The 22,311-nt window shown below is 38.1% G+C and overlaps 9 protein-coding genes across 9 annotated transcripts; 7 read left to right on the top strand and 2 right to left on the bottom strand.

Annotated features, from left to right (window-relative positions):
* Positions 1–310: 310 nt before the first annotated feature.
* Positions 311–1,180, bottom strand: RPN10 (proteasome regulatory particle base subunit; the record flags this gene model as incomplete). The annotated part of the gene is made up of 1 exon (XM_062952631.1): positions 311–1,180. The coding sequence occupies one exon, from the start codon at positions 1,178–1,180 to the stop codon at positions 311–313; it is 870 nt and encodes a 289-aa protein (XP_062809515.1).
* Positions 1,181–1,475: 295 nt separating this feature from the next.
* On the top strand, positions 1,476–1,778 carry PRCAT00002750001 (uncharacterized protein; the record flags this gene model as incomplete). The annotated part of the gene is made up of 1 exon (XM_062952630.1): positions 1,476–1,778. One exon carries the CDS (start codon positions 1,476–1,478, stop codon positions 1,776–1,778), a length of 303 nt encoding a protein of 100 aa, XP_062809514.1.
* Positions 1,779–1,897: 119 nt separating this feature from the next.
* Positions 1,898–6,336, bottom strand: ECM17 (sulfite reductase (NADPH) subunit beta; the record flags this gene model as incomplete). Its single annotated transcript, XM_062952629.1, has 2 exons — positions 1,898–6,168; positions 6,312–6,336. The coding sequence occupies 2 exons, from the start codon at positions 6,334–6,336 to the stop codon at positions 1,898–1,900; spliced, it is 4,296 nt and encodes a 1,431-aa protein (XP_062809513.1).
* An 851-nt stretch (positions 6,337–7,187) lies between these two features.
* ABD1 (mRNA (guanine-N7)-methyltransferase) lies at positions 7,188–8,891 on the top strand (the record flags this gene model as incomplete). The annotated part of the gene is made up of 1 exon (XM_062952628.1): positions 7,188–8,891. The coding sequence occupies one exon, from the start codon at positions 7,188–7,190 to the stop codon at positions 8,889–8,891; it is 1,704 nt and encodes a 567-aa protein (XP_062809512.1).
* A 1,513-nt stretch (positions 8,892–10,404) lies between these two features.
* On the top strand, positions 10,405–11,850 carry WOR4 (Wor4p; the record flags this gene model as incomplete). The annotated part of the gene is made up of 1 exon (XM_062952627.1): positions 10,405–11,850. One exon carries the CDS (start codon positions 10,405–10,407, stop codon positions 11,848–11,850), a length of 1,446 nt encoding a protein of 481 aa, XP_062809511.1.
* Positions 11,851–12,174: 324 nt separating this feature from the next.
* PRCAT00002746001 (uncharacterized protein) lies at positions 12,175–14,667 on the top strand (the record flags this gene model as incomplete). The annotated part of the gene is made up of 1 exon (XM_062952626.1): positions 12,175–14,667. The coding sequence occupies one exon, from the start codon at positions 12,175–12,177 to the stop codon at positions 14,665–14,667; it is 2,493 nt and encodes an 830-aa protein (XP_062809510.1).
* A 202-nt stretch (positions 14,668–14,869) lies between these two features.
* On the top strand, positions 14,870–16,507 carry UTP9 (Utp9p; the record flags this gene model as incomplete). Its single annotated transcript, XM_062952625.1, has 1 exon — positions 14,870–16,507. One exon carries the CDS (start codon positions 14,870–14,872, stop codon positions 16,505–16,507), a length of 1,638 nt encoding a protein of 545 aa, XP_062809509.1.
* Positions 16,508–17,012: 505 nt separating this feature from the next.
* Positions 17,013–20,138, top strand: NMD5 (Nmd5p; the record flags this gene model as incomplete). Its single annotated transcript, XM_062952624.1, has 1 exon — positions 17,013–20,138. One exon carries the CDS (start codon positions 17,013–17,015, stop codon positions 20,136–20,138), a length of 3,126 nt encoding a protein of 1,041 aa, XP_062809508.1.
* Positions 20,139–21,029: 891 nt separating this feature from the next.
* On the top strand, positions 21,030–22,223 carry PRCAT00002743001 (uncharacterized protein; the record flags this gene model as incomplete). Its single annotated transcript, XM_062952623.1, has 1 exon — positions 21,030–22,223. One exon carries the CDS (start codon positions 21,030–21,032, stop codon positions 22,221–22,223), a length of 1,194 nt encoding a protein of 397 aa, XP_062809507.1.
* Positions 22,224–22,311: the final 88 nt, after the last annotated feature.

The following is a 22,311-nucleotide window of genomic DNA, read 5'->3' as shown; positions in this document are numbered from 1 at the left end:
TCGATTGTATTACCCTTTCAAATGTTAATATCCCAATAAATTTTTAATGAAAGCTGTTTTTTCTGCATATCAAATGTTTCAAGCTTCTTGGACATGAGGAAACGTACTGTTTCTGGTTATTATTCAAAATTTTCACTAGATAGAATAGTTTAAAATAAATAAGCTTCTCAAATTTTCTAAAATAGTGCAAAAATGTGTAATATCATGTAAAAATATCCAACTTATGTTTGACGGACCGAGAAGTACTCATCAAATTAGTACAAATATATTTAATTCTATAGATTTGGTGATAAAAACCCTTTAAATACCTCTAAGCACCATTTTTGTTATCGGAATCCTTATTCTCGTTCGAGGGCTCCTCTTTGTCTTCCTCAATCTTTTCTAACTGATTGTTAGAGGACCCTTCACCATCAACATTACCATCACCGTTAGCTTCCTCATTCTTAGCTTGCCCGGATGCTTCTCTTTCTTGCCTTAATTTCTCTTCCTCCAAAGAAAGTCTTAGAGCAAGCGCTAAGTCAGGATCCATATTCGGATCAATTATATCACCAGCGCCGCTACCACCATTGAATGCATCCATGTTAATGTCACCTCCACCAAATCCTTCTTCGACCAATATTGGTGAGCTGGCTATAACTTCATATAATAGCTTGGGTCCCGGAGGGATCGTGACTAGATGAGAATTGTCATGGTTATTTACAATTGAATTGAACTTTTCCAATTTTGCTGTGTTCACTGATTCTTCTCCAAAATTTATAATATCAATTGCTACATTATTCTTTTTCATCTTCTTGGCCATCTTTTCTAGCTCCTTCTCAGAGTCATTAATTGGGCTACCCACAAATATTATTATTCTTTGGCTTTGAACTTTATTTTGACGGTGCTTTAATGCTAGGGCCGCTACTTGAATTCCACTTGAAAAATGGTTTTCACCAAAGATCTTTGTCTGGTGAGCTCCTGATAATATCTTGCCGAAATCAGTCGTTAAGGTCGACAAAACTTGAGGATCATTACCACCGTAAGATAATAATCCAACGGTATTTTCAGGGTTTGAATTGACCTTATTCTGGAAAATAAATTCCATCGCTGTCAATTGCGCATCATATCTTGTGGATAAGTAGTCGCCATTTCTCATATACTCTGAGTTGTCAATAGCTATCATAGTAGCTTCGAGGACCATCTTTGATTCGTAATTATAGTAAAATTCAACACAATAAACTCAACTTTAAAAACTCGATTGATTGATGAACACTAATCCAATTAAATCCTGTATCCTCTATACGACGAACCACTACTTTTAAAAGGGTTCAATTAATTTGTTCCCTTTTGTTCTACTTCGTACCTTTCTTTTGCTTTGGCGTTATATCGCCACCGATTGAGATTTATTGAGACAATGATCTATGTGCAGGCAAAACAAAGTCTAAAGAAATACAAACAAGATCTTTATAGAAGAGCTATGAACTCATACGAAACTCATGGCATACACTAGAGCAGAAAAGGAGAAGATAATACGGCATTTTAAGTCTGAACATGAGAAGAGGTTACAACGTATACGCAAGATGGTGGATGATAAAGCAAGAATATATGAACATAGGGTTTTAAGAAGATTGAATACTGTCAGTGTGACCTTATGGAACGTACGGTTAAAAGAAGTATTAGAGGTAGAAAGACATCACAAACCTACTATAAAAAGTTTACTCAATGATATAAAAGCTTTGCGAGATGACTCTCCTTTTAATAGGGGTTTATCTGCTTCGTATAATTCAAGCAAATCATGACCAAGCAAATAATTGGATAAATTGATTCATCTTTATAGATAGATGGCTATTAATAAAAATTGTATATTATACGATAAATAACATTAAATGTCAATTATAGGTTACAGTTAGCCTATGCCCTAAGCATCTTCAGGGATATCATCATGGAAATATTTACCTTCTGTCGTAGGCTTAATTACCCCAATTCTAATACAGAAATCACCAAATGGCTCACCTTCATTCCTTTCCAAACTCCATCTCTTGAACAAAGGTTTCAAAATATCCAAGATTTCGTCTTCTTTGATCGAGTACCTATAGATCTTGTTCAATCTTTGACCATGATGTCCACCTCCTAAGAGTAGATTGTAAGCTCCGTACGCCTTTCCAACGAGTGCAACCTCAGCAAGCCAGGGCCTTGCGCACCCATTAGGACATCCTGTCATTCTCATAACGACTGAATCATGTCTCAAACCATAATCTTCAAGCGCTTCTTCCAACTTAGATATCAATTTAGGTAAATAACGCTCAGATTCTGCCATTGCCAAGCCACAGGTTGGGAATGCAACACATGCAGCAGATGACAATCTCAAAGCCGAAAAGTCTGTATTGTCAAGCTTATACTGCGACAACAAAGATTTGACGTGATCTAAATCTTCATCCTTAATATTTGAAACCAAAACATGTTGATTACCAGTCAATCTAAATTCACCAGATCTTCCTTCATCCAAATATTGGGCAATTTTCTTCAATCCTGTCTTTTGAGGTAAATCTGGAGTGTCTTCAATCCTACCGTTTTCAATAAAAGCAGTGAAGTGATTGAGACCACGCTCGTCTTTACACCAACCAAAATAATCTACATTGGAGTCTATCTTGAACTCTTTTGGATCCTCAAATTTGAAGTCTAACAAATCTTCAACCTTTTGCTTGAAGACATCGACTCCAAGATCATCAATGGTGTATTTCAACCTCGCATGCTTCCTATTAGTTCTGTCACCAAAGTCTCTCTGAACTAGCATGATTTTTTCACACGCAAGATGAACCTTATCTTTACTAACGTATCCAAACATTGAACCTGTTCTGGGATAAGTCTTTTTGTTGTTATGGGTGGTACCCATACCACCACCAGCCAAAACATTATAACCGATGACTGTATTGTCTTCAACGATTGCGATAAGTCCGATATCATGTGCATAGACATCTACGTCATTGTAAGGTGGGACAGTAATTACGACCTTGAACTTTCTCGGTAAATAGGTAGGCCCATAAAGAGGTTCCACATCTGCTAGAGCGTTACCTGCTACTAAAGTCTTTTTCTTTCTCGGTCCTTCCTTCCTATTTTCCCAAGTTGCTCTATCACCTGGCTTGTCAGATTGATCTTCGCCTTCTAACCAAATTTCATGATAAGCAGTAGTACTTGGTAAGAGGTATTCTGAGATAAACGCGCCCGCTTGAGACACTTCAGAGTGAATCTTTGCATTATACGGTAATGCTGTAACGACAACATTCCTATTGACATCACCACAAGCAGCCAAGGTATCCATTAATGCTGAGTTCATGCCTCTGATAGCAGGCTTTAAGTCATGCTTCACAACTCCGTGAAGTTGGAAAGTGGCCCTAGTAGTTATCTTCAACGTACCGTTACCTCTCGTGTCAGCTAATTCATCCATCTTTAAGTATTGCCTAGGAGTTGCATTGCCTCCAGGTAATCTAACACGAACCATGAATGCATATGCTGGTTCCATGCCTTGAGCCTTACGTTCTTCCCTTATGTCACGGTCATCTTGCATATAAATACCATGGAATTTGGTTAACTGTTGGTCGACTGCACAAATCGATCCAGTAGACTGGTCATTGAGCCCTTCCACGATGGTTCCTCTCAAATAATCAGAATTTATCTTCATATCTTCATTCGTCAAAGGTTTCGGCTCTTCAACGCCTTCGACATTGCCAACACCTAAGGCATCCCATATTTTGGGAATCCATTCATTGTAACCAGTACTGAACCCATCAGGATCTTGATCATCACCCAAGCCAAGATTTTCTAACTCAACACCGCCATATAATTTCAATTTCGCAAACAAATCCTTTCCAGGCTTATTGTAGTAATGCTTATCTTCCTTTCTTGGCCAATATTCAGAATCACCCAAACCAAAAACAGAAAACTTAACAGCAGATAAGTCTAAATCATTTGCATTTTTCAATGAGTCCCAAAATTGCTTTCCGTTGGTAGGGAATTCACCTTGACCCGACGTAGAGGTGACAAAAACAACGTTTGTTTCGGTGGGCAAATCTTCAATGCTCAAATCATCCATAGCCAATACAGATGATTTCAAGCCCCTTCCTATAGCTTGCCTATGTATCTTCTTTGCAAGGCCCTCAGCGTTACCACCGTCAGAAGCGAATGCAACAGTGAGTGGTGGTCCCGACAAACCTTGTAACAACTTAGCATAAGACTCGTCTGCTATTCTCTCTTGCTCACGCTTAATCTCTGTGTTTGCGTTAGCAGTTAAATTTCTTGATAAGAGAGGATTCTTGGATGCTAGCAAACTTAACTTATTTTCACGATCTAAGAAGCCACGGAGCTGGGATCTCAAATTAGACGAGTCTAATTTGAATGATTCCTTTTCATCGGAGATATCAGGATTGTACCTATACAATGGCCAGTAGCCTGTGTCGACAGCCTTCTTTGTCTCTTGCAAAATAGACAACGTATCATCTGACTCACTATTATAAGGGAGATAAGCCAAAACGACTGACGGTCCATTGAAACTAGCAGCTTCAATAAGGGCTTGTAAAACTTGAGTGTACGAGGAGTAGATTGCGACAGAAGCAACATAACATCCCCCATAGTTCATTGCATATAAGCCAATGTCTTTCTTACGGAATCCATTTACAGTTTTGTCAGCAGATTTGTCTTGATAAGGCTCAGAATCAATTACCAACATGTTAATATTCTTTCCCGAAGTTATCAAACTATGAACACCGGATGAACCAAGATCATATGACCAAGCATCAGAACCTATCAACCAATTTTGTTTTAAATCGAAGTATTCGGAAAGTTTCAATAACTCTTTAGAATTAGCACTTGATCCATCAGATTGAAGTAACGATATTATTTGTTCACTTAAAGTATCTTGAATCTGCTCACCTTCTTTAACCTGAACTAACCATTTAGACAAAGCATCAATCAAGGCACCATTGTCAATGGACTTGAAGTTGTTTTCCTGCACGGATTTACTTGCCAAATCATATAATGCCTGCCTCTTCTCTTCGTCATATAAAAACGAACCAAATCCGTATTCGGGCGTAGATTCAAAGCCTATATTATCAGATTGATATTCATTTAAAACATTTAATCTTGATGAAGTAGCTTGTCTTAATAGTTTGAAATATGCTTGTTCTAAAACGTATGCCTTATCAATCGCATCAGCATAATCGGATTTTTGCTTCTTAGAGGATTTGGTTGCCAACTCAGTATTGATTTTACCGAATGATAAGTTTTGAATTGGTTGCTCACTTCTAGTATTCTTCAATAAGTTAGAAATACTTTCGGTATATTTCTCTGGTTTAATATATCCACATGAGGCTGCAACAATTTTGCTAAAAGTCTTCAAATGATGGTACTTTGTATAGTCCTGAAAGAAGTCCAACAACAATGGTGAAAATGAAGGTGAAGACGAAGTGGACTGTTCAACTAATGTTATTGTCTCAACAGATGAAGGTATTACTTTCAATAAGCTTTGTAAGTCAAAAGGTTGATACACCTGGACAGATATTAATACTGTTTGCTCAGTGGTAACAGCCTCTACCAACTCAGAAGATAACTGACCCAAGTACAATATAGAATCAGAAGGCTTGCTAACTTTGTTGACAATTTCGAATGGATTCACCTTAAAATTAGTAAATAAATCCTCAACTTGATATTTAGAGACGTCAATAATGATGTCATTTCTGTCATCAAGCTTGGCAGGTTGATTGTTAAAATTTGAAGCCGCAAAAAAGTGAAACACCGGCCCATTCTGCTTCTCAGAAAGATTGTAGGCTAATTTGCAAACTCTCAAGGCATCAGCAGCATTCTGTGAAACTAATACAGGGAACTCTAAATCTCTCAAACTACTTACGGCTGAGAAATCAAAATCTTGAACATTCACATGCGACACTATCTTCTTGCTTTTAAAGCCAAGAGACAGTAAAACCGGAAGACTTTTCAAAACAGTGTTACTATCAGTGACTATCGTCTGAAGTTGATCAAAATCTGAATCGCTCAAGCTATTAATTATAATGGCATATGCATCATTGGATCCGATCACAACTGAGGACTCTGGAAGATGCTTTGCAAAGCCCGAATCCACTGACTTCGCTAACTGTGTCACAGACACTGGACCACCTACCTTCCTGATAACGTTAGAAACTGTATGTTAGTATATCATATATTGAAATTAATCTACTATTGTCATGACTACTGCAGTAGAACTTCTGATAGGCAGCTTAAGTCAATACAAAGTGATGATGTGTATTAGATTGCACCAAAAACTTCTGTAATATAATACTTACTTGTTTCTATCTGGATAGCACTCATTATGCCTTCAGATATTAAACTAGTTCAATCGGCCCCTTAAAAAAGCTTTTTGCCGTAATTAAAAGATATCTTTATTCTGTCCCACTCCTGCTGTAAGCTAAATTTTTTCTCTGGAACGAGAATCAGATTATCGCAAACCACGTGATATGTAACAAAGAAGCATGAAAGCTGATATACAGGATCACATGAGGCTAGTGTCTCATTTCCTCATAGTTAAGGAACTTTGGCTGACCAAAGTGTTGTGGCTAGTGAACACTCATAACTCAGATTTCACTATCAGGCCATCCCACGTGATCATACTTTACAAAATCTTTGAATAAGACAAATTTTGACTATTACTATTGGACTAATATGAAGTCACGAGGGAGCACGACTAAAACATGTATTCATCTATAGTATTTCGCTCGAAGCGGCGAATCTTATCTTCGATTGCCTGCGTACTAGGGAAGCATATAGAACAAGGAAAATTCTGTCGATTTTAGAATCTAAGTAAATATTAGCGACGATCAAGATGTTCGCCCTGGTCCCTTACGAGATCATGCATCACTTGACCTTCGTCGTCAAATATTGTTCGAGACCTGGATTACTTTCTTCGTAAATCCCCTATTTCTATAAAGAAGTAAACGTGCCAAAGAACAATCTGTCCTATTAAGCTTCAATGGTATCATTAGCGAGCCATAAGCTGCAATAATTAAAAACAGTATATCGTGTTACTTTTTTTTTTTTAGGCAACTGTAAGCTATCAGAACTCCCACAACAATGAAAATTAAGATACTTGTTGGATGATGATATGAGCAGAGCCATTTGAAATACGAAACAACTCTTAACTTTCTCTTAGCTGCTTCGTCCCTATGTCTGATGTGAACTGGAAAAGCGAAAAGAGTAAGCACGTGACGAAATTCATTTTTCACTCAAAGTGTAAATTAAGACATAAGTTCGTAATACTTGTCTCTGTAACTCCAATGAGTGAAGAACCAAGTACGACCTCTACAGTGTCGAATAACATTACGGATAGAACAAAAAGAGATGACAATCAAGACGAAAAGCTTGATTCACTGGTAGCGACCCTCAAATCACCAAGCATTGATGGTAAGGATCAGTCTGGAGAAGCACCTTCGGTAAAGAGAGTGAAGACAGATGATATATCTGGGGCTTTCTCTAGGAAAGAAATCAGATCAGACCATGAACAGCACAGAGCAACTACCCCATCAGTATATGGAGATGAAAAAAAAGAACTCCCTGCTTGGTTAAAAAGCAAACCTGATGATAAATACGATAAATACGGCTCACGCTCCAATATTCCAACTATAAGGGCAGCAGCTAGCTCTGATAAAGACGCAAGGTATGAGAAATATGGCACTGCATCATCTCAGGGAGTCGACAGTAGACTAAAGCGCACCAGAGATGAGAGGGATGCATCTTCTCCATCCTCTAGATATGGTGTGCGTAACGATGCAGTTGACGAAGAAGACAACTCTGCAGTTTTACCCTATAACAATCTTGAAGTGACAAACCCAGCTGCAAAATATTATCAGACATTTACTAGTAATATAGCGAACAAGGATAAAAAGGATATCAATAGTATCGTTCGTTCTCATTATAATCAAAGAGCATATCAAGCGAAGCACCAAGGCTCTCGTACACAATCTCCTATTTACAAGTTACGGAACTTCAATAATGCCATAAAGTACATGCTACTAGGGAACTTTATTGTCAAAGTGCTGGACAAACCAACAGTAATTCTCGATCTATGCTGTGGAAAAGGAGGCGACTTAAATAAGTATGAGTTTGTATCAATAGATCAGTATATTGGTATTGATATATCGGACGCTTCAGTGAAGGAGGGGTTCTCGAGATATTCTAAAAACAAAGCAAGATTTATTCCACGCAATCCGTCTGTGAAAGATTCAAGGCGATATAACTTTGAAGCTTGCTTCGCAACGGGGGACTGTTTTCAAAGTACTGTGCCCGATATATTGGAGCCTAATTTTCCGGGCATAATGCAGTCGTTGTTTCCTGTCAGTACTGTTTCCACTCAGTTTTCGTTGCATTACTCATTCGAGTCAGAAGATAAAGTTCGGGGGCTCTTGAATAATGTCTCTAGATCTCTTAGGAAAGGAGGAACATTCATTGGTACCATTCCCTCTTCAGACTTCATTAGGGACAAGATTCTTAGAAAGGAATTAGTAGATGGTCGCAAATTTGGCAACCAACTTTATTCTGTGACCTTTGATAACCCTCCTCCTGAAGATGGCGAATTTAGGCCCCCTTTCGGACACAGATACACGTATTATCTTAGAGATGCTGTAGATAATGTTCCAGAATATGTTGTTCCTTTTCAAGCTTTCAGGGCGTTGTGCGAGGATTATGGTTTAGTCTTGAAATATAAAAAGAGTTTTGTCGATATTTTCAATCAGGAAATTCCAAAGTATTTCCATAAATTGAATAAAAACTTAGTGGAAAGCATGAAGCGTTCCGATGGAAAATATGGTGCTGAAGGGGCTGAGAAAGAAGCTGTAGCATTCTATATTGGATTTGTGTTTGAAAAGCTTTGATTCTCGCTTACGCTTGCCCGCTCCCGTCATGCGAAGTGTGCGCTCCTAATAATACTTCGCGCCATATGAGTATGAAATTCCGAGGAGGTACATGTAAGCTACTAGTTTAATTTGCGCGCGTGGCCCAATTTGTTGTAAGCCCCGCTTAAGGTGGACGATACGCATGCAAATGGTATTAGGTTTTATTACTTGCTTTCTTAAGTATATTTTGCATGATGCATTACATTTCTCGCCTACGCACCTGCTGTGGTTCTAAAAGTCTTTAGTTTGCTACTTAGTCATCTTAGTCATCAGGCCCATAAAGTATAAGTTTTGCGACTACGTATAAAATAAATATTCGAATATGGAATCCGCCGAGCTTTGAAGACTGATCTCCATCCTCATTGCATGAGTTTCATTATAATATTCAACCTGAATGTGTGATCTATTTCACAAAGGAAATAATATTAAGTTTAGGTACGCAAATGCTTTTGATTAATATCAGATTAATTGATGCCAACACATGCTTCTCGTAGCCTTCATTATCTATTGAAAAAGTGGAAGATTCTTTCTTCTGCGATCTTTTTTTTTTTTTTAGACCGCCTAGCTAGTGTAAACCGCGCCGCATACGTACAGGCTGTTTCAGCTCTGTCTGCTGATTTCCTGTAAGTTCCAAGTCTATTACGGGACTAGGAGAGCTAAGCAAGGCGGATTCGTAAAGGAATGCTAGTGATCACTTACAAAACTTCTAATCCTATAGCTAAGGTGTCTTGAAATTTTCACTATGTATACATTGAGATATCAGATTTCCATAGAGATATACGTGTCGCAAATCGTCTCCAATCTGTTACGCACAGCTCACCTTAGGGTACGGTAAAGACGAGAGGATCGCTTAGGAAAGTCGCCTTTGCAGACAGCAACGCATCGGAGTGGTCGCCCTTCGAGGGGCGGAATTTCAACTATTGCCCTAGACTCCGGCACAAGCAAGATGTACAAGCGCGAACAAACAACAGCCCCTACAGGCTAAGGCGCATCGATGCAAGTTGATACTTTCTTTTTTTTTTTTAACCAAGGTTTTGTCCAGTATTCTATGCAAGCTTGTCACTCGACTATGTACAATGACAAATGAAAGTAACCTTAAGTGATAAGTAGATGCATCTCGTAGAATGTTCAAAGTCTCGGATATAAGCTTGGTCAAATTCTCAACGTCGTATCGTAACAGACATTTATATAGACTAAGTAGAAGAAGTTGAAACTTCACGCGTAAGGAAGATACCGAGAGAGACCGAGCAACGGTGAGACAGAATCACAGAGGCTACATTTAAGAGCCACCGCAGCAGTATTCAAAATTTGTCGACCCCGCCGTTTCTTTGACTGGAGCCATTGAGGGCTTTATTCAGACAAAAAATAGACACTGGAACGATTTGTGGCAGACGACAAGATACTGCGAGGAGTTGGTAAGTCAAGGGATTAAGTCTTCGGTGTGGGTTGAAGTGAAGCCTACGGCAAAGAAGAGTTCAAGAAACTCGCAAAAATGCCAAAGGACAATAACCTGGAGTCACTGAAAGATGATGACACTTCATCTAATGAACCACAGAAGAAAGCACAAGAAAGTGACTCCAAAAGAAAAAACTTATCAATTCAACTGATACTAAATAAAAGACCCGATCAAGAAGATAATGAACTGTTACAAGAAACAAAAAAAACATCTTCAATCAAAGCTGATAGTGAGATCTCTAGCAGCTCATCTTCTAGCGGCCGTTCGACGGGTATTCGTCAAGTTCCAAGTTCTACATCTGGTGAAAAGTTTCTTCCGAGTTGGAAAGAAAGCACTGCACTTGTGCGACTTCCGCATGAGCCATGGCCCCAAGAGAATATAAATCACCCTTCATTCCAACAGCATCACAACCAATATCAAGTCCATTTACCCCCACCTCCATTACTGGAACACTCCCCTGTGCAATATTCCATTTCAAATGTTGGTGGTCAATATTATCAGGATAACATTTCTGCTCAAGATCCTTATCAAGGAGCACAAGGTACGATATCTTCGGCAGAACTGCTATATTCTCCTTCATCATCAGATCACGATTCTAGTAAGAGCAGGAGAGGAAGAAGATTTCGCAGAAGATACGATCAGATAGTGAGGACTTATAATTGTACATTTCCTGGGTGTAACAAGAGCTACGGGTCATTAAATCATTTGAATACCCATATAGTTACTAAGAAACATGGTCAAAGAAAGTCAAAGGCCGATTTTCAGGGTAGTGAAGAGCTTCATTCTCAAGTTGCCTATCATCCTGGAGCGGGCCAAAATACTTTTGCATATTCTGACTATCCTGGTGGAGGATATCAGTACCCTTATTTTCCTCTAAGAAGCTCAACACACGGAGGACCTTTTTTGCCCCCACCGCAGTATTTGCAAGGAGTCCCTCTGCAGCCGCGACTTCCACCGCATGGGCGCCCAAGAGCCATAGGTACGGGAAATATGTATTATACTACAAGTCCTTCTCCTTCGATCGCTCAGGAAGTCGGAGGATGGTCCCATTCTGGCACTCCGCACCCTGGATCTTCGGCAACGGCTCCTCAGATTAATCCACCTTCTGCATCCACATCAGCATCAGTATCAAATACAGCATCGGGACGAGCTTCCGCTTTAATACAAGAATCAGCATCGGCACCTGCTTCAAATTCAACTTCGAGTTCAGCGTCCGTACCAGTTTCAACACCGGCCGCTGCAATTGCATCGTCATCCGAATCATCATCAGGAAACCCAAGATCTTTTGCTTCTATCATGCTGTCCTCTCAAGAGGAGAGCTCCCCTAAGCGACCAAGACTCGCACCTTTAAGCTTGTTTTTATCACCAATTGAAGATCAAAAAAGTAAAACTTTAGAATCGGCTCCTCTGCCGGTACATGTCCGTGTAGAGGCTAGGTCACTTTCAAGTGGGTCGAGCTCCAGTTCGTATGAGGGCTCCTGAATAGGATTTGTATTTTAAAAAGACATTTATGTTTATGATTGATTTTTCACTTACCGGCCAAATCAATCCCTCTATCAGAGATAATGTATATACAATTGAACAAAGTGAAACCTTAGACATATTTAAACTCTTGAGTAACAATTCTTGAGTGACAATTCCGTAGATTATTTCAATTACATGAATCTTTTGGACATTGAAACAAATAACGGTCGTTGGACTGTACAATTTATTCGCATATCAGATCAATAAATTCTTTAAATCATCATTAACATACTCTCATAAGCGGATCATCATTAGCAAATAGCATCAATCAATAGCGTGACGATGGAGGAAGATATCAATGGATCGAATGGCCCTATAGGTATCGAAGAAAAGTCTGATATACTGAAAGCATTGCACGCTAATGGTGGAGAAAATACCTTGTTACGGTCTTCCAATGGAGGGAATCTAAAAGAGGAGGAAACGTCAAATGAAGGATATGACGAGGCTGATGAGAGTAAAAACAATGACAAATCACTTCATGATGCCGAAAATCTGCCTAGTAAGCATGCTGAAGAGCAAAACACTGGGGAATTAAAGGAACAGAAACACGGGGAAACAGAATCCAGTGTCGTTGAGCAAATACCGCCGTCTTCTCCGCCAAAGTCGAAGAAAAGGTTGACACTTCAGGAAAGATTGGAAATGGCGGCCAAGGGCAGGTCAAGGAAGCCTCGAAATAAGGTAACCAGTGTTGAAGAGAAACCGAAATCCAAGACTGGAGAAGAAAGTAAACAGAGCGAGCCTGTGAAGAAAGGTTACGATGAAACAAGTGCGCAGGCAGTGGAAGCTGAGAAGGGCTTTGAAATGAAGCTGGAGGACGACGGAAAGGCAGAACAAGCAGCTCTTCATGTCAACGAACATATAACGGATAATTCCAATAGTGATATAAAACTGTCCCTAGACGCCAATGAAAATAAGAAAGACAAGGAAATTGAAAGTCTTAAGATGCAGATCGAGAAATTAACCTTGAAAAATCTGGAGCTTAAAGATCAAGTCCAGGAACATAATGTTATTCCTCCGTCGTCGTCTTTTGGGAAAGAGAAGAAAGACTTAATAGATAAGATTGCCTCTAAGGATGAGACAATCAAGCAGCTTATGGAGGAAGGGCAAGCTCTTTCCATGAAAGAATTGAAGCTTAATGAAACTATCAAAAAATTGCGATCGCTCAATTCAAATTTGGAAGATTCCTTGAATGATTTTTCTGAAAAAAACGAAAAGATTTCTTTGAAGCAGAATGAGCTAGAGGAAATCTTGAGACTCAACAAGTTCAAGTCCATTGATCAATTGATAGAAAAATTCAACGAGAATTCAAATACAATAAATCAGCTCACTCAGGAATTGGAAGGTGAAAGGAATGCCAACTGGATGGCCAAGTATAAAGAGCAACAGAAGATTCACGAAGCTACATTATTGGAGAAACAAAAGTATCTACAAGATTTGAATGAACTCAAGATTCAATTTGATATGTCAAAGCGGCAAAGCCAATTGGATCTCTCTTCAAAAAATACAATAATACAAGATTTAAAAAGAGAGATATCGAATACCAAAGGACACAGCTCATCTGAAATTGCAAGGTTAGAAGCCAAGATTGAACAACTCAGATTCGAAAATGAGAAATCTCAACATCTTTACAAAAACGAGCCAGAGAAAGGTGCACCTAATACGATTGATTACGAAGATTATTCGAAACTATCAGAAGTGCATCACAATCTTCAAGAACAATATTTATCCTCGCAAGAAAATTGGAAGTTGATAGAGTCTAATTTGTTGAACAAAGTGGATAATATGTCATCATCGCTCGAATCATTGAAAAAGCAAAAAATAAGATTATCGAATGAATTAAAAAAGCATCAATCTTTGATGCAAAATCAGACCGATGAGTATAATGTCTTGAAAAATAAGCTTGTGTCCCTTGAAAAAGAAAACGAAGATACAAAGTTAAAGCTTCAAATCTTAGGAGACGACTATCAAGAGCAAGTCGACAAGTTCGAGAGACTCAACCAGATTTACAACACCGACAGACAAAAGCTTAATAATGAAATCAAGAGGTTGACCGAGGATATCGAAAAGAGTAAAGAGCCATTCGAACATCTGCTTACAGTTCCATTAATTCAAAATGGCAGAAGGAGCCAAGAAACAGGCTTGCACCTTGGTGTCGATCCCCCTAGGAGCCCTACACGTACTAACTCGATAAATAATTCTTCATGGAATGAGATAAAGTTTGGAGAGTCCTCCACAACTCCGGCAATTCAAAAAGATTTCACTGGAATTTTCATGAATCAGTCGCGGAATACTTCTCTGACCTCATTCAATGGTCCTGATGATAGTTATGAAGACCTATACTCATTTCGATCACGTCAACCCAGTCAAAGTCATATTATCAATACCAGTGGTAGTGCCACAGGAATCAGTGGTATCCCTACCTTAACGAACCACTCTAATATCCAATTAATCAACAAGATGAGCTCCAACATTCGGAGATTAGAGATCGAAATCCATACATTACTGGAAGAAAACTGTAAACTTAATGAAGAAAAGGAGCTTTTACAACAAGAATTAATGGAAAAAATCAAATTAGAAGAGGATATAGAATCCCTAAATAAGAAAGTTCAGTCTTTGCTAAATGAACTTGATCTGAAATCGAAAGAAGAACAGACAATGTTAGAGCTCATCGGCGAGAAATCTGAACGAGTAGAAGAGTTAAAAGCCGACGTTCAAGACTTGAAAGAAATTTGTAAATTACAGGTTCAACAAATGATTGAATTGCAGGGTAAATAAAGACGTTTTATACATTTTATCAATCTTATTAATATCATTTAGTGTATACTTCCATAATATCGACTCCCTCGCTACTAAAATTTTTTTTTTTTTTTTTTTTTTTTTAAAGCCTTGAGAAGACTTATTTCAAGACAAATTAACTCTTTCTCATAAAGTCCTGCTTTTCTCTACATTCAAGACAAAGTACGTCAAAGGGACCATCATGACCGACAATAGAAGTTACTTGGACAATAGTGGGTCTTTTTTTGCTAATGTTTTGTCTAAAAATGGTCGAAATGAGGTTCAAGTCTATCCAATTAATAAGAAGCAAGACCTGGACTCTTTAATTATTGAAGAACAGGTAGTCAAAATTGAACTCACACCGGAGGATGGAATCACAAGTAGTTGCTGGGCTGACTTGAGCAATAAACAACTCAGAAAGAGGAGACGGAGCGACCAAAGTGTGACAGAGAAAAGTGATCATACACCTACCCTAATAGCTGCAACAACGAATAAAGAGCTCTTAATAATCACGCCGACGAATGGAAAAGTGATTGATCGCATACCTATAAGCCGTACTCTTGTTTTCATTACTAGCTCACTAAAAAATGGTGTGATTTGGGGTATCGATGATGAGTCCAAGATAGTTGAAATCTTCGTGAACGAAGGTAAAGTGAAGGCAAAAGATTTTATACCGCAAGAATCATATAAGTTTCTTGCTCCCATAAGCAATGAAAGCATGCCCAATAGTAAGAATCAGTATTTGCTATTGGTATCGGATTATGAAGTGTATTTGTATGATACTTCCAAGTCGTCAAAGAAATCAGTTGTGCCAATATTAGAATCTACTAGTAAGTTTAAAGTGTTGGACGTAAATCCAAACTCAAGCATTGTATACTTGGCAACTGAGGATGAGTTGCTTGCCTATGATGTGTCCAAATCAGTTGTGGTCAAGAAATTACCTATCTCGAATGTGCATAAAATATCATTTATATCAGAAAATACAGTGATAGCGTTGAATGAAGATGGAATTCAAATTATCAACGATGATTTACTTTCATCTACAATTAAAACAAATTTCCATGATTCGGAGGATAAAATTCGATTCTTCGATGCATTTAAGTCATCCGATGATTTCTTAACTGGGATTTGGTATGATGTAAACGAACCAAACTTCACTAGGATTAGCTGGTCTCCTTCTACTCGTGGTGTGATAAAAGTTCCTATAGACTACAAGGAGAAGGTCACCAATGCGTCTAATGTACGCACAGATACATTGTCAATTGAAGAACCTACCAAAATAGAGAACATTGAATCAAGAGAACTATTTTCTCGCTTGGAGGATTTATTAACGCAAGAGCCTATCGGCAAACCAGGCATAATAGAACTTTGTTCAACTAACGACGAGGAGGTTAATATAAAAGAAGTCGTTAAATTGTTGGTTGGGCTGGAGCAACTTATCAAAGAACTTTTTGGTATTATCAGCGACGAAGTTGCATCTGATCCTTCTAAAAATAAGGTACTAGCATTGTGGCTTAAATGGATATTACTAATTCATGGTGGTTTCCTTGCAAGATTGCCAGATGGGGATGAAACTCTTAGAAAGCTAAGAGGAGGGCTCCACGAGGGATTAAAATTAATGCCACGCTTGTTATCTTTACAAGGGAGACTTCAACTTTTGAAGTCACAGGCTGAGCTAAGAGATGGACTCGAGAATCATACTTTACTGTCTCCTCGTATCAAAACAATTAATCACGAAGATATTCCATTTGTCAACGGAGAAAATGATGACTTTGAGGACGCTGAAGAGTACTTCGAAAATAATGGAGTAGCATATGACGAGGACCTGGATTTAGAATGAAATTAGTACACCTACTATTTTAGCGATGCTAATCAATATCTAATATTCGACATCAGATTGGTATAAGGAAGATTTTCATGTTTTGGATGGAAGAAGTGATATGGGCTTGGATCATTCTGTTGTCAAAAAAAAAAAAAGAAAGCAAATTACTACGATTAATACTCCCTTATGAGATCTAATGAAGGGAGAAAATTCTATCAGATTTGCAGATTATACTTAGTACTTCCACATCCAACTAATCTAGACTTCGATATGTTTCTTCTATATCCAATTGTTCGGATAAGCTCGTAAAGAATCGTTATATAGACTGTAATATACAAGATAAGACATCAGATCTAAAACGCTAGATAGACGACTTTGTGTAACTTGGTGATGAAGTAAAAAAAAAAAATTAGATTGAAGCTTACTTTTAATCATAATAAACTGGCATAATATCGTAGGAGGAAGAACAAAATCCCCTGACTATTCAAGAATAGATATATAAAAGAGTGTTAAATGAAGGAAGATGGATGCTAAAGTAATATTGAATGTCTTCTCCGGGACTTTGCAAGCTGATCAATCAATCAGACAGTCAGCAGAAAATCAATTAAAGACGCTTGCAGCAAGTAATGGATTTTTGGAGGGATGTCTTGATATTATTTCTGCATCGGATAGTGAAGTGGATGGTACAATAAAAAAAGCCGTGGCAGTTTACTTTAAAAATAGAGTAGTTAGGTATTGGAACCATGATAGTGGCGATAACACAATCCAAGACAATGAGAGAGAAAAGATTAAAGCTAGAATCTTGCCCGTGTTCTGTGCGAGCTTTCATGATACTAAACAGCAATTGATCCCCGTGTTGAGAGTTTTGGTGAGTTATGAGTTCCCTAGCAAATGGCCTGACCTATTGAGAGATACAGGAACTCTTCTTCAACAAGTTCCAACAACAGATTCAGTCAAAGAAGAAGACTATGCACATTTATATACTGGAATCCTTTGCTTTACAGAAATAACTAGAAGATTTAGGTGGGTTGACAATAATGATCGGAGTAAGGATTTAGATCCCATGATAGAGAGTGTTTTTCCACATTTATTAACTATTGGTAATTCCATTATCTCAAGACGTGAAAGAATGACAGAACTTTCATGCGAAATATTAAAGTTAATTTTGAAAGCTTATAAGTTTGTGACTTATTTCGACTTACCACAAGTTTTACAGAACAAAGAATCTTTGATATCTTGGGGAGAATTTCATGGATCGATAATCAATTTGGAACCTCCAGCCTATGTTTTATCTGAAAATTTAACTGAACAGGAGAAGTCACTTTTGGAATTCACTAAGTGCACGAAGTGGTCAATTGCAAACTTGTATCGCCTCTTTACTAGGTATGCTTCCCAGAGTCTTACAAAGAAATTCAATTATCCTCATTTTCAAGAAATATTCACACAAGAATTTCTCCCACATTTGATTCTGAACTATTTGAATGTGATTGAATTGTACTGTACTGGAAACAAGTGGTTAAGTTCAACTGCAGTTTACTACTTGTTACAGTTTTTAAGCCACTGTGTAACTCAGAAACAAGCATGGGGATTAATCAGACCTTTTTTTGAAAATTTGGTATCCCATTTTATTTATCCTTTGTTGTGCCCTTCAGATGAAACTTTAGAATTATTTGAAAGCGACCCGCATGAATATGTCCATTCTAACTTCGATATTTATGATGAACTCGATAGTCCTGATGTAGCGGCTGTTGGTTTGTTGGTGACACTAGTGGATAAAAGAAAATCAGTCACCTTAGAACCCATTCTTTCCTTCGCTTATAATCAACTCAATAACTTATTTCAACAGACAGATTCTCTAGAGGTAGCGAAACAGAAAGAAGGAGCCCTCAGGTTGATAGGAGGAATTTCTCATTATCTAATATTGCCAAAGTCTCCATATTACTCTCAAATGGAGCAATTCTTAAAAACTTTAGTTTTTCCTAATCTCAACTCAAAATTTGAATTTTTGAGGGCAAGAACACTTGAAGTTTCTTCTAAATTTGCAGACTTAGAATTCAAAGAAAATGAGAGCTTGTCGCTACTCTTTCATGGAATTACCAATAATTTTACCAATGAGGTGGCGAGCTGCTTGCCAGTAGAGTTCGAGTGTGCACTAGCAATCCAAGCCTATTTGCCCATGCCTCAATTCAAAGAAGCGTTGTCAATTATTATATTACCCACCATGTCTAAATTGCTTGAATTATCGAACGAAATTGATAGCGATGCTATTTCAATGGTTATGCAAGAGTGTGTTGAGAGCTTTTCGGATCAGTTACAGCCATTTGGAGTGGACTTAATGAGTAAGTTGGTTGAACAATTTATGAGATTAGCGATTGAAATCAATCAGTCTTTACAAGTTGACGTTGATCTTGACGCAGAGTTTGAGGACCAGAGTGACAAAGTCATGGCTGCTATTGGTTTGCTCAACACTATGATTACTGTCCTTTTATCATTTGAAACATCTAGAGATATATGTATTAGACTTGAGGAAGAGTTCTCACCCGCTATTGAATATGTTTTAGCCAACAAGCTTGATGACTTTTTGGCAGAAGTGGGAGAACTAATGGAAAACTCGACCTTCTTGCTAAGGTCAGTGAGTCCTTGCATGTGGAAGGATTTTGAATTGTTGTACAGTTTGTTCGCTGATGGTATTGCTCTAATGTATGTTGAAGAGTTGGTGCCATGCATACAAAACTTTTTAGTTTACGGAAGTAAAGAAATTAGCGAAAACCCAAAGTTGGCACAGAGTATGTGCAGCATATTCAAGTTAATAATTGAAGGAGACGAAAATCAAATTGGTTTGACAGATATTTCGTATGCCTGTGAAATCGCACAGATTTTTATTTTATCTTTGCAGTCGAGTTCCATTCCATTTATTCCCAGTCTTGTGGGGGATGTCTTAAAGATTGCTAAAAGTAACATGAATGAGCAACACCACGTAAAAAATAGTGTATTCGATGTAAATGTTGAGAATGTCGTAGTGGCAGGATTGGTGTATGATTCTAATAACGTTTTAATAATGCTTCAAGAAAGTCAACAATTACATATATTTTTTGAACAATGGTTTGAATTGATACCGATGCTTTCGAGAGTGTTCGATATCAAGTTGTCAATCCTTGGGCTCCTTAGCCTTATGAGTAACAATGATGCCATGAACAGCTTAAGTGAAGTTATCGTTGCAAGGATAGGGTATATGGTTGCAACGTTATTGAAGGCTTTGCCGAAAGCCATTGAGACATTGGAGAAAAAGAGAAATAATTTCGACGCAGATTGGGAGGATAATCTGGACAGCTTATCTGGCGTCAATTATAGCCAGGAAGACTTTGAGGATGGCGATGACTCCGTTGAAGGACTAGATAATACAGAGAAGGTGATTTTGGAAGAAAACTTCAAATTAAAAGGCTCGGCGTTCTTTGACGAAGAAGACGAAATGATCGTAGAGAACCCGTTGCAGGCAAATCCATTGGATGGAATTAATGTGTTTGAAGTCTTTAGCACCTTTGTAACATCGCTTAAAAATCAAGATGTAAATAAATATAATGTCTTATTCGGATCCTTGGGTGGTTCCGAAGAGGATATCATCAAGCTGATAATAACTATGACCAGTTAAATGCATGACACATTAGTCTCGACGGTAGATCAGTATATAGAGTCAGGTATTGGCAATCTAATTCCATTTTTTATACTATAATAAGCCTTAAATTGCAATGCAACGATCTATCAAAGATCCATCGGAATGTAAATTAAAAGTACGAATAGGGTAATCGAATCGTTTAATTCCCGGGAGTCCTGCATACAGAACAGCGTATCATAGTTAACAATTCACGCCACCTGGGCCTAATAATATGCACTCGGGACGTTAGATAAATTTCAACGTGCCCATAGTTCCGTAGACACCCACACTCACAGTAACGGTGTGACCATATTTTGATCGAACCCACGGAGGAATGTCAACCCCTTTATTGGCTCGTGGGTAGAAGAATAATTGTTAGTGTTATTATCTCTGAAGCATCACAAAAGAAATATGGTATGGTAGTGGTGGGATTATTTCTCTATAGGGGTAAGGACACACGCTTACAAGCTAAGACTAAATGCTGATGCCAAGGCCTTGGGTCTCGGTATAGTAAGTTAGTGGTAGACGTCGGTGAGATCTGCTTCATTTGCGGTAATCTCGTGTGCCGATATCACGTGGAACACGTCCCCCTTCTGTTGTACGATCAACGTGGGTGCAAAATTCGCAAGTTCGGGACCCACGTTTTCCTCGATATAAAAATAATTGAAGTCCACAGAGAAAGCTATTAATTGGCAACAAAATAAACAATACTATATAACATAAGGGATTGAGGCAAGCTTTAATCCAGATTTTTTAGTTACGATAACAGCGTAAGAAAATAGAGCTGGAAAAAGGTTGAAGAACCGATAAAATACACTTTTGATTCTGTTAGTTCACTTGATATCACCAAATTATCTTCAGCATAACAGCAAAAACTCATAATAATTCATGAGAATGATAATTCCTTTATTATTTCTTCATGTATCATTGTGTGTGGCTCTCAATGTGATGGTTTCGACTACTGACAGTTGGGTAGCCAAGAATGTTAGATTTCTTTACCAATCATTGAAGGAAGAAGGGCACAATGTGATATTAGTGGGTCCCTTGTATGGATGTCACGAGAAACCGTCTACATTAACTAGGCGCTCAGGAAAGCCTGAAAATGATGGCGGTGACTTTGGCCATCTTTTACCCGTTCACCAAACATATTACAAAAACATGAAGCGCTTGAATAGAGCAAAGAATGTTCTTACAAGAGCTGAAATAGATAGACTTGGTTCTGTAACTGGTGCTACATTAGGACAAGATCCAATGGATAAAGACGTCTGGTACGTCAATTCATTACCGCTGGAAACTTTATCGATGGGCTTAGATGTGATATTACCTCATTACTATCCTGATTTTGTCCCTGATTTAGTAGTGATTGGTCCTAATGAAGGTTTGGCCTTGACCAATACCACTAAGAGCACAGAGCTTCAGTCCATGCTTCAGCTCCTAATGATAAAGGATATTCCAGGTATTGGTGTATCTACTCAAGATAATCATCATGTTTATTTCCAAGATGAAAACTTTTTCAATATTGACAATACATTTAGAAAGGTATTCAAAAATAACGCCTTTGGTAAGAATATAAAATTTATTTGCTCAAAAGTCAATCAGTTGATATCAGAAATCGGAAACTTTCCTCTGAAAACTGTCCTTAATATTAATTTTCCCTCCATGAATCACGAAAACTCCCAGTGTTCTACCTCACTCAAAGCCAACCCAGAGTATGTTCAGATATCATACGATAATGAAGAAGAAGAACTTCCACTTCGCATGAAAAGGAATATATCCAAATATTCAATGGGTGTAAATGAGATAATACTCGATGGAGAATATGGTCAGACTTTAGATAAGGAAAGGCCAAGAGACAAAATCTCAGCCGAAGAGGATGAGCTTGCAACTTTCGTCGACAAAGAATCTTCCTACTACTTGGATACCATAAAGAGATTAGCATACAGCGATAAGGAATCAGAAAATAGAGAAGAATTCAAAGCATTAACCAAGTGTTCGATTTCTGTGAATGTCGAAAATCTTGACCATGGATCTGGTCTCCCATCAAACTACTGGAATGTAATGGAACGTTTAGAGAGCCACTAAACATTACACGTAGATACTAATATGGCATATATCTATAGTTCTGCTGAATCAGCTATTATTGTATAATATAACATAATTCATCATTAAG

Source organism: Priceomyces carsonii, assembly GCF_900007245.1.
Source record: "Priceomyces carsonii strain CBS4050 genome assembly, scaffold: Debaryomyces_carsonii_scaffold_3, whole genome shotgun sequence".
NCBI classification, from domain to species: domain Eukaryota; kingdom Fungi; phylum Ascomycota; class Pichiomycetes; order Serinales; family Debaryomycetaceae; genus Priceomyces; species Priceomyces carsonii.
The sequence above is the reverse complement of the archived record's forward strand: the minus strand, read 5'-3'. Positions and strand labels throughout refer to the sequence as shown.